Source organism: Schistocerca nitens, chromosome 3 (assembly GCF_023898315.1).
Source record: "Schistocerca nitens isolate TAMUIC-IGC-003100 chromosome 3, iqSchNite1.1, whole genome shotgun sequence".
Lineage (NCBI taxonomy): Eukaryota > Metazoa > Arthropoda > Insecta > Orthoptera > Acrididae > Schistocerca > Schistocerca nitens.
Genome location: NC_064616.1, coordinates 694536356 through 694548929, shown reverse-complemented (window position 1 = coordinate 694548929; position 12574 = coordinate 694536356). Strand labels below are relative to the sequence as shown.

The following is a 12574-nucleotide window of genomic DNA, read 5'->3' as shown; positions in this document are numbered from 1 at the left end:
GAAAAACCTTTCTGGAAACCAAACTGACATTTTGTTAGTACTTCATTTTTACAGATATGTGAAGCTACTCTTGAATACATTACTTTCTCAAAAATTTTGGATAAAGCTGTTAGAAGGGAGATTGGACGGTAATTGTTGACATCAGATCTATCCCCCTTTTTATGCAAAGGTATAACAATAGCATATTTCAGTCTATCAGGGAAAATGCCCTGTTCCAGAGAGCTATTACACAGGTGGCTGAGGATCTTACTTATCTGTTGAGAACAAGCTTTTAGTATTTTGCTGGAAATGCCATCAATTCCATGTGAGTTTTTGCTTTTAAGCAAGTTTATTATTTTCCTAATTTCAGAGGGAGAAGTGGGTGAGATTTCAATTGTATCAAATTGCATAGGTATGGCCTCTTCCATTAACAGCCTAGCATCTTCTAATGAACACCTGGATCCTACTATATCCACAACATTTAGAAAATGATTATTAAAAATATTTTCAACTTCTGACTTTTTGTTCGTAAAGTTTTCATTCAATTTGATGGTAATACTGTCTTCCTCTGCTCTTGGTTGACCTGTTTCTCGTTTAATAATATTCCAAATTGTTTTAATTTTATTATCAGAGTAGCTGATTTCAGACATGATACACATACTCCTGGATTTTTTAATAACTTTTCTTAATATAACACAGTAGTTTTTATAATTTTTGATAGTTTCTGGGTCACTACTCTTTCTTGCTGTCAGATACATTTCCCTTTTCCGGTTACAAGATATTTTTATACCCTTAGTAAGCCATGGTTTGTTACAAGGTTTCTTACGAGTATATTTAACTATTTTCTTGGGGAAGCAGTTTTCAAATGCATTTACAAAAATGTCATGAAATAAATTATATTTTAAATTGGCATCAGGTTCACGGTACACCTCATCCCAGTCTAACTGCTGTAGGCTTTCCCTGAAATTTGCAATTGTTAAATCGTTGACTGGACGTACTACTTTGGAGGACTGTTTAGTATTGCTGAATGGAGCTATGTCATATATTGTAACCAGCTGTGCATCATGATCAGAAAGACCATTCTCAACAGGCTGAGCATTTATCTGGTTAAACTTATCTTGGTCTATAAAGAAGTTATCTATCAGTCAGCTGCTATCCTTTACCACCCGAGTAGGAAAATCAATAACGGGTGTTAAATTGAAAGAACCGAGTAATACTTCAAGGTCATTTTTCCTATTACCCTCTTTCAGAGAATCTACATTGAAGTCCCCACAAATAATAATTTGCTTCCCCCTGTCTGACAGATAGCACAACAAGGAGTCCAAATTTTTCAGAAATAGATGAAAATTTCCTGATGGGGACCAATATACAGTTACAATTATAAATGTGCCTTTATTTAATTTAAGCTCACAGGCACATGCTTCTATATGTTTCTCTACACAAAACTTTTTTGTTTCTATACTTTTTGCACAATGATAACTTTTGACATATATGGCAACTCCTCCTTTCTCCATATTTTCTCTCATTACATGTGCAGAGAGCTTATATCCACTTACATTTACCTTATCCATATCAGTAACAATGTGATGCTCAGACAGGCATAGTATATCTATTTCATTCTCAGCTTCTAAATCTTCTAAACAAACCAGAAGCTCATTTACTTTATTCTTTAAACTCCCAATATTTTGATGAAATATACTTACATTATTTTTAATTATACTTTTATGAGAATCTTTCCTTATTCTAACATTTGCAGTACTCTCCTGTCTGAGTTTCTCATTGTGCTTAGGCCTAGTTCCTATACCAGTGGTCACACGGTGTTCAGAGAGGCAGATTATGTCAACTGGGTTGGGTGACTTTAATTCATCAATGCAATTACCTAGGACTGAGATACAACTTGGTGGAGATAAAATTTCTGGTGATTGGTGAAAATTTATAATTGATAGCTGTGATTGGTGATCCAATGTGCTAGAATTGTGCTGTTTAATTTCTTTCCTAAACTGAAGATTTGTTTCAATCCTGACCTCTCATAGAACTTGACATCTTTCTGTCTTACCTATCCTAAAAAAGGTGCTGCTCCAACACCTGTAACCACTGGTATTTTACCATTCATGGCAGTGCCTCCCCCCCTTAAATTTCCTGCTATTACCCCAGCCAGTTTCCCCTTCCCTTTCCTGTTGAGATGTAGGCCGTGCCTGGTATAGTCCCACCTACTGAGATAATCAACAGGAACCACACCAATATGAGCCCCCGCACCCGACCCAAGCAGCCGTTCCAACTCCAAATTAACTCTCCCAACAGAAGAGTTCAAATGAGGCCGGTCATGGCGTCTCAGGACAGATACAAATTCAACATTGGTGTGTCTCGATGCCGACACAATCTTTACCAGGTCACACTCTATACTGTACCCAGGATCTCTGTCGATGCTGTTCCCTGGCCCTCCCACAATAACCACGGTGTCTTCCCTGGTAAATCCTTTACAGAGTGAACCTAAATCCTCTGTCACCTGATCCAGACTAGCACTTTGTTTGAAAAAATTTGTGACCTGGTATTCTGGTCCTAATTCCTCCTGCAGAAGTTGGCCTACACCTCTGGCATGAGAACTGCCTAACAACAAAACTTTCTTCCTTTTCCATGACTTTCCTACATTCTTTTTCAATTTCCTATTGAAAGTTTGTTGTGTCCTGTCTACACCTACCTCTGCTTGAGGCTCATCAGTTTCTAACTGAAGCAACAGGTCAAACTTATTTTTGACATTCACCACAAAACTGTCAGACTTAGTTCTAGGCCTGTTCCTTCTGCTACCTGTTGCCACTTCCCACCTCTCTTTGCCCTTCTCCCTCCTTAACCTGTCCAGATCTTCCCTAGCCTGATCTAGCTCAGCCTGAAGGGCAGCAATTTTCCCCTCCTGTTCCACTATCTTCCTATCTCTGCTGCAAATCCTACATAACCACTGATGAGCCTGATCCACTTTCCCAACACCCACGCCACTGCAATCCCCCCAGTGAAAAAAACTACTACATCCATCACACCAAACCCCGGAACTAACAATTCTACGGCAAGTCAGGCACTTCTCACTCATGGCAAAAATAATACTTTAGCTAGAATAAATCAATTAAATTACCGAAAATCAAAAAAGACGTTACAAGAATTAAGCCTATTCACAAATGTATATAAGCAAGTTTCTGATTTAAAATTCCGCTGTTTTTCTGAGATCTGTATTAAAACAATGAAGGTATACGCTATTTATTATATATTTCACTCGACTGAATGAAAAAAAGGACAATTAAACGAGGTACTTTAACTATGATTCTCCAAAATTCTTATTTCTGTTATGTAAGCCTACATATAATTTTGGTTAACGTTGCTTGTAAAGACTAGGGTTGAGTACAGTCTCATCTTATACATTGTACTGCATATGATCAGTGGGTTAAATAAATAAATAATTCTCTTATCCAACAATACAGAAAACGTTTTAAAAAGTCAAAAGTTATCAGAAATGTTTATACCTGTAGAAATGATTGCACCTGTTAGGTAGCTATATTTATACAACATATTGTTTTGTAGGTAATGAAATAAATTTTCTTGTAAGATAGGTGCACTGCACAAGCACACTATTATAAGTAAATGGAAAACATTTTGTTATTAATTTGGTGTGAAATATGTTATATAAAAATTAACATGAAAATGTTGATGAATCAGCATGTTTCAACCTGACTTATTTATAATTAATAAAAGGTTTATATCTAAAAACAAAGATGATGTGACTTACCAAACGAAAGCGCTGGCACGTCGATAGACACACAAACATACACACAAAATTCTAGCTTTCGCAACCAACGGTTGCCTCATCAGGAAAGAGGGAAGGAGAGGGAAAGATGAAAGGATTTGGGTTTTAAGGGGGAGGGTAAGGAGTCATTCCAATCCCGGGAGCGGAAAGACTTACCTTAGGGGGAAAAAAGGACGGGTATACACTCGCACACACACACATATCCATCCACACATATACAGACACAAGCAGACATATACAGAGGCCCAACATATACAGAGGCCAAACCTCTTTGCCTCTGTATATGTCTGCTTGTGTCTGTATATGTGTGGATGGATATGTGTGTGTGTGCGAGTGTATACCCGTCCTTTTTTCCCCCTAAGGGAAGTCTTTCCGCTCCCGGGATTGGAATGACTCCTTACCCTCCCCCTTAAAACCCAAATCCTTTCGTCTTTCCCTCTCCTTCACTCTTTCCTGATGAGGCAACCGTTGGTTGCGAAAGCTAGAATTTTGTGTGTATGTTTGTGTGTCTATCAACGTGCCAGCACTTTCGTTTGGTAAGTCACATCATCTTTGTTTTTAGATATCTTTTTTCCCATGTGGAAGTTTCCCTCTATTATATTCATAATAAATGGTTTATTTATACTGGACATTTCTGAGATATGTACTCTCATTAGTTAAGACTTATTTCAGAAACTATGAGTATGCTAACGTTTTTACAAGACAAGATTAAAATTTTAAAAAATTAATTATACAGCAGTCATTGATTTTCAAAATATTTTCTTGTGCTCCTCTGAAAAATGACAGAGCCCCTGCATTTCTGGACAGAAAACAAAATGCAGTAATAGTCTGAGAAGTGGAAGGAATTCATGTACAAATGTGTGGACATGTGGGCTGTGTATGACTAATTCAACATATCTATGAAGTACATAAACTAACAACTTAATATGTTTGTTAGTCCTTGTGAATGGCATTTTCAGGCTGAATACAACACACAGATGTGTGTGTGTGTGTGTGTAAATTATGATTTGTTCTCCATTTCATTAGAATGTGTAATTGATTACTTAAAAAAAAGGAATGTGACAATCTAGCCTTGCATTAAACCTCATGTCTTGTGTATGTTGTGATCAGTAGCACAAAAGTCAAAAGGAGAGATACAGTTAGAAAATTTATGTAGAATTAGTAAAAATGCATAGCTGATTTTAATATTGGTGATCAGGACAACAATTACAAAGTTCCAAAAAGACTTTCAATGTATGTAATATGAAAAGGACATAAAATCTGATTTTTCACCTGTAACTACAGTATACTTCCTACTGTAGAGGAACTATCTGGGGAAGAACAAAATAGCAGAAAATGATATACATATAACAGTTATTAAAAAAAAACATAAAAAACAAACATTCAACAAGAGGATCAATGTACAAACTACCATACTGTGATCCATACCATGCAATGACAGGAATAAACTGAAGAGATCAAACAGGATGAGCTCCTCCACGTCAACCAGCATGGATTCCAAAAACACTGATCTCAAGAAACCCAACTTTCACTTTTCCCACATGACATTCTGAAAGGTTTGGATCAAGCCGTCATTTAGGTGCCGTATTTCTTGATTTCCAAAAAGGCAATTGACTCAGTACCATACCTATGCTTATTCTCAAAAGTATGATCATATAGAATATCAAGTGAAATTTGTGAGTGGGCTTAGAGCTTTTGCTTTTTGGTAGGTAGGACGCAAAATGTTGTCTTAGATAGAGAGTCATCATCAGATGCAGAAGTAACTTTGTGTGATCAATGATCTTTCAGACAATATTAATAATAACCTCAGACTTTCTGCATATGATGCAGTTATCTACAGTGAAGCACTGTCTGAAAGAAGCTGCATAAATCTTTAGTCGGATTTTGAGAAGATTTCAAAGTGGTACAAATATCAGCAACTTGCTTTAAATGTTCAAAAATGTAAAATTGTATGCTTCACAAAATGAAAAAAGGGTAGTCACACAAATACCTGGGTATAGCTCGTAGTAGGGATATGAAATGGAATGATCATGTAGGCTCAGTTGTGGGTAAAGCAGGTGGTAGACTTAGTTTATTGGTAGAATACTGGGGACATGCAATGAGTTGACAAAGGAGATTGCTTATAAATGACTCATGCAACCAGTTCTAGAATATTGCTCAAGTGTGTGGGATCTGTACCATATAGGACTAAAAGGGGATACTGAACGTATACTGAAAAGGCCAGCACAACTGGTCTCAGATTTGTTTGACCCTTGGGAGAGTATCATAGTGTCACAGAGCTACTGAAGAAACTGGACTGGCAAATTATTGAATATAGATGTAAACTATCCCGAGAAAATCTAGTAACAAAATTTCAAAAACTGGCTTTGAATGATGATTCTAATTATACACTACAATCCAGTACCTGTCACTGACATAGGGACTGTGAAGATAAGATTAGATAATTACAGCATGCACAGAGGGATTCAAACACTCAATCTTCCTGCACTCCATATGTGAACTGAATGGGAAGAAATCCTCATAATTAATGCCATACTATCATTGCATTTCATTTCAATGGGATGTACCTTTTGCCATCCACTTCATGGTGGTTTGCAGAGTGGAGATGTATATATAGACAGATGTAGAACTGTTTTATTGTTTGCAAGTAATCATTTATGAGTACTGCCATCCTACAAATTATTTTGAAAAAGAAGCAACAGAAGTAAATTTTACTTTCATTTAACATTGTTGAAGACTCAATAGAAGTAAATTTTTCTTCCATTTAAAATTGTTGAAGACTCAAAATGTTCAAAGGAAACTACACAAGACTAACAAGTTTCATAGGCAAGCTGTCATCAAAATCATGACACCATGAATCTATCCCTGACAAGCAATGTACCTCAGGATATCTTTTAAAACACATAACGTTTTCTACATAGTAAATATCCAAAATATATTTGTCAGTATATTATTCAAACACACACACACACACACACAGATATATATATATATATATATATATATATATATATATATATATTGCGCAATGCCTAGGCGACGTGCATGGCGTCGTCGCTGGCGGCGCAGCGTTCCTGTGTATCGCAGTTTGAAGGCTATTGATATTGATTTGGCTGGACAGTTTAATAAACAACAATTAATTGAAGGTACAAATGTTTTTCGTGGACTCCATTTGAACTTTACATGTGATGTACAAGCAGTTTTTGGAGGTAGTACATGGCTCACGCTTGCTGTTGTATGGGGCAATCATGCAGATTATGGTGCCCTTGAAGCTTTCCCAGATGCAAATATTTTGACATGGAAGACATGGAGTATAGCAGAGACAACAGGACTTTTGGCTAAACAGCCTTATGGTACACTTGTTCCAAGTATGCCATTTGTATTGAGTACTAGAAAGAAGAAAAAATTAAATGCCGATGAGTATCTGTTTATATGGGCTAAGATTGGTAATGGAAATTGTAAAATAAAGATCAATGGTGACTGTATGTTATATTACAGACAATAAAGTTGTCCTACCCGAGAACCATCCTTATCTATCCCGTGAGATTTTTTTTTTTTTTAAGTATAAAACACTATTCACTTTTTGTTTGGTGGCCGTGTGAGTCTTGGTTGCGCGCTAGGCGGGTGACCTTGAAGCGGACTTAGCCACTGCAGGAGGCTTGCGCACGCAGTACGAATCGTGGCGGGAATTCAAATCTGGGCAACACAGGCCCTAGTTTTACTAGGCCCGTGTTGCAGAAGAATTATTTTCCGGTTGCGCAATGTCGCAGATAAGGCGCGCTGGCACCGACTTGGCGCACCGAGGCCGGAAGTTGTGGTGGCGATAAGCGCTACTGGGGTCCAGCTGCTTGTGTCTGTATATGTGCGGATGGATATGTGTGTGTGTGTGTGTGAGTGTATACCTGTCCTTTTTTCCCCCTAAGGTAAGTCTTTCCGCTCCCGGGATTGGAATGACTCCTTACCCTCTCCCTTAAAACCCACATCCTTTCGTCTTTCCCTCTCCTTCCCTCTTTCCTGATGAGGCAACAGTTTGTTGCGAAAGCTTGAATTTTGTGTGTCTATCGACCTGCCAGCACTTTCGTTCGGTAAGTCACATCATCTGTGTGTATATATATATATATATATATATATATATGTGTGTGTGTGTGTGTGTGTGTGTGTGTGTTATTTCTGAAGAATTGCTATATATATATATATATATATATGTGTGTGTGTGTGTGTGTGTGTGTGTGTGTGTGTGTGTTATTTCTGAAGAATTGCTTCACCCAAGAGGAACCAGTTTTCTGTACTTTCTACAAGTTTGTCCACTAGTCAAGACTTATTTTATCTTCATATACATAGGTGCTTGCAATATGTTCTAAACAATTAATTGAAATTATGTGTTCACACATAATTAATATATGTCTGTAACTACCTATGTTCACAATACACCAAAACTGTTCAATGTGATCAAGAATGTTGATCAAGAAAGCTATTTTCTAATGTTCATTAGATGATAATTCATAGAAAGTATCAGAAAAAGATGCATGCAGCTTAAAGTATCTCATTTTATGACAAAATATCTGTCTGAAACATCAATACTTGTCTGATATTTCATGTGCAATGATCATATAGATATAACCTATCATGTTTTTATTGTAATATTAAAATGTGGGTACCATATTCTTTACATTATTTGAAAGCAAAAAAAAAATCAAAATGTAGAAATGGCCTTTGAGCAAATTCATCCATTAATTATTTGGTAATTCAGTCACTACTTCACTTCTTCTTCTTCTTTCATACATTGACAGTCCCCTTGACAATAGATTTTATGTAAACAGAAAGTTGGGTATATTACATAAATTCAGGTACCGGTTTTCTTTTGTGAACAAATGTTTTTCTTAACAATTAGTTATAAGAAAATAGAAACTCAGGTTTATATGTGTACTTTCAAATAACGTACTGAGTGTCCGATTATATCTTCTTCCTTCAAAAAAGAAAGAAAAAATAGGGAAATTATGTTCTTTACAAGATGAAACATCCTTTAAAACCAGAATTTGGTCAAACTTTCACAAATACCATTTTTCAGCTCCAAAAATGTGTAAATTAAGTATCTATGTCAACAATGTTAAAGTCATCTCTGTTTCAAGAGTTTTTAATTCAAGATATCATAAGTAAATTAAAAAGTTAGACCAAATAAGAATGTAAAAACATCAATCATTTATTTATTCACTGTGAAAAATACAATTACTTTTCTCAATCGAAACTTATAAGGAAACTAAGTTATTTGAAATTTTTCTTAGAAAAGTCCAGCATGTAAGATTTACATTTCGCTAATGTGATAGTAGAGTGGCTTTTTTTAATGAGTATTAGTGAAAGATCTTCTCCAGAAACTTACCTGTAATTGGAAGAATCATTTAGGTGACGAACTGTCACTGTGAAGTCCTTTGGGCCATACATCTTCAGTACATAACTGAGTCTGATAAGCCCTTCATCACTTTCAAATAGGATAGTGAAGCTCTTCCATTTCCATGCTTTAACTAAATCTGCGTACACCTAAATATCATATGGATGGGACTCATGAATTATTTTATGTTCAGGTTAAATTAATATATATAAAAACAATTATTTTAAATATGTGTTATTGCACTGGATATACTGCAAGTAACGTGTATGTTTTCATATTTCTGCTACAAAAGAATGAATACATTCATTTTAACATTCAAAATCTTTACATATTTTTTTAGAGGCTGATCATTAAATTTTTTTCTTGTAATGTTTAATGAAAATGAGAATTTGAGGAAAAAATGAAAATGAGCTGGTAAAACAAAACAAAAAAGTAACTACTTAATAAAATGAAAAAAAATTCTAGGATAGATAACACAAAACCCTAAGAGGGATCTACACTTTACTAACTTCTTACCCCATAGGTGACATCACAGAGCTAGATCAATGAAGTGATAGAATCATGGATTCTTTCAGCTGTTTAATTTCCTTTCTTTTTTCTTCCACATTTGAGTAGAAACACATGAGGAGGTAGGAAGATGAGTGGGGAGATGAGGGGAGAAGATAAGTACTTTATAGGAATGGATAGGAAACTGTAATAATAAAGGGCACTGAGAGAAGTTCAAAAGATCCAAGTATAGGAAAGAAAACAGAGACAGACCATGAAATGGCACCAGGAGAGAGGAAAAAAGAAGACAAGAAAAAAGGAGAGAAAAGAACAGGTGATACATACAAGCTACTGACGGAGATGGCAGCATGGAATGCCAGAAGGCAATATATATAAGCAATTAATATTATTAGAGACATAGTTCTAGCTCAGATTGCACAAGATTGGTGAGTAGAATCAACAACTGTTGTTGAAGGAAGCTTCCTGACAACTGCATGAAGTGATCTGGAGAACAACTGATGGACTAAAGTAGGAACATCACACTGGGATGTGAACCTCATTCCTCTTAATGGAAGTCCAGTGTCTGAACTACTGTACTACTAAGAGTGAGATGCATGTATACCATAATGATTGGAGTTCCCCATGATGGACTAAGTTATTTTCTTTAGAGGAAGAATCGAGAAAACTTAGGCATTTTAATAGTTATTCAAATCGATCACATTGTATTAAGCATAATGTGCACAAAGTGTGTAAAGCCCAGAATTTGCTTCACAAAATAATTGGTGGTGCCAATTTACATTTGGGTATTGGTCATACATTGATAAAAGGCTTAAAGGCTGTTGCAGCAGAGACAGTAATGGCATGGCTATTCTTGTAAGTGACACTACTTCTCAGTTATGGAATCTTCCAGACACAAATGATCTTATCAAATGAGTTTTCTTATTTAATATTCCAATAACTTCTTATTTAATATTCCAATAACTTTTGATGTGTATTTAACTATAGTTTTGATTTATAAAGTAGATCAAGTTAGTGTTATGACTCGAGTTCCGAATGTGGAAATTTATATGTTTTAGATTTGTTTAAAATTAATCAAAATATCCACGGGTGTACTGCCGGTCTACAGTGTCCAACGGGCACAATATTTCGGCGATCATACATGTCGCCATCATCAGGTGAACTGACGGACTGAGCTCCTGTGAACGTGCCGGCACGAAGATCCGTACACTATGGCTGCTCAGGTGGAACTGGGTTCGGTCGCGGCGGCGGCGGATTTAAATACCCTCCGCCCGCGGCGCGCTCACTCCGCCGTCCGCGCCCCGCGCCTCGGTCGCGCGGTGGAACAGATTGCGACGGCGTCTGAGATGACGTCGGTGTGATGGCTCCGTCCGCCGTGGTCGTCACAACTATACATTTGCTCGATTTACTCTTGATTAACCCAATCGCTGGTTCCCAAGCCTTGCTAAGATTATAGCCACAGTCACGATTTATGAGGTCGTCATTGGTGCGAATTTCGATGGCCTCTCTAACAACGCTGTCCCAGTATCTCGACGTCTGTACCAGAATCCTCGTGCGTTCATACTCCATAGCGTGATTTTCCGACAAACAATGTTCAGCGACCGCCGACTTGCTCGGATACATCAGTCGAGTGTGCCTCTGGTGTTCACGGCATCGATCCTCGACGGTACGCATCGTCTGACCAATATACGACTTGCCACATTGACACGGAATCTGGTACACGCCGGCCTTCCTCAGACCGAGGTCATCTTTGGCGCTCCCCACCAGTGCACGAGTTTTATTCGGAGGACAAAACACCGTTCCGACCCGGTGTTTCTTCAAAATGCGGGCTATCTTTCCCGAGAGTGCGCCTGTATATGGGATAAATGCAGTGCCTACCTCCTCCCTCGTGATTTCATCCATATCCACAGGTTGTGCTGTAGTGGTAGGGCGGAGAGCACGTTGAATCTGCCACTCTGAGTACCCATTTTTTCGAAATACAGTTCTCAGATGTTCCAATTCCTGGGGTAGACTCTCTGCGTCAGAGATAGTGCGCGCCCTATGTACTAGAGTTTTAAGTACCCCATTCCTCTGTGAAGGGTGGTGGCAGCTGTCTGCGTGCAAATACAGATCAGTGTGCGTTGTCTTCCGATACACCCCATGACCTAGGGTGCCGTCAGGCCTTCTCTTGACCAAGACGTCAAGGAAAGGTAGTTTACCCTCCGTTTCAGTCTCCATAGTGAATTTGATGTTGGGGTGTATGGAGTTTAGATGTGTAAGGAAGTCAAGGAGTTTATCCATACCATGTGGCCAGATGACGAAAGTGTCGTCCACGTAACGGAAAAAGCAAGTAGGTTTCCATTCGGATGACGACAGGGCTTCCTCCTCGAAGTTCTCCATGTACAAATTCGCTACCACCGGTGAGAGTGGGCTACCCATGGCGACTCCCTCCGTCTGTTCGTAGTATTCTCCATTAAAAAGAAAATACGTGGAAGTCAAGACATGCCTAAAAAGTTCAGTGGTCTTCTCGTCAAACTTCTGACTAATCAATTCTAGTGACTCTCGCAGGGGTACCCTCGTGAACAAGGAAACGACGTCAAAACTCACCATGATATCTGACTCACCCAACGTGAAGCTATCAAGGCGTTTAACAAAATCCATGTGGTAGCGAATTTGTACATGGAGAACTTCGAGGAGGAAGCCCTGTCGTCATCCGAATGGAAACCTACTTGCTTTTTCCGTTACGTGGACGACACTTTCGTCATCTGGCCACATGGTATGGATAAACTCCTTGACTTCCTTACACATCTAAACTCCATACACCCCAACATCAAATTCACTATGGAGACTGAAACGGAGGGTAAACTACCTTTCCTTGACGTCTTGGTCAAGAGAAGGCCTGACGGCACCCTAGGTCATGGGGTGTATCGGAAGAC

At 38.0% G+C, this 12574-nt stretch overlaps 1 protein-coding gene across 2 annotated transcripts in view; it reads right to left on the bottom strand.

Annotated features, from left to right (window-relative positions):
- Positions 1 to 12574, bottom strand: part of LOC126248664 (glutamate receptor ionotropic, kainate 2-like) — a 542085-nt gene that overhangs the window by 298747 nt on the left and 230764 nt on the right. For both annotated transcript variants that reach the window (XR_007545524.1, XM_049949880.1), the window contains exon 5: positions 9147 to 9304. Coding sequence is in view for 1 of the 2 variants with exons in the window: in XM_049949880.1 (XP_049805837.1) it covers positions 9147 to 9304 (158 nt within the window). In the remaining variant the exon portion in view is untranslated. The remainder of the gene's footprint in view (positions 1 to 9146; positions 9305 to 12574) is intronic.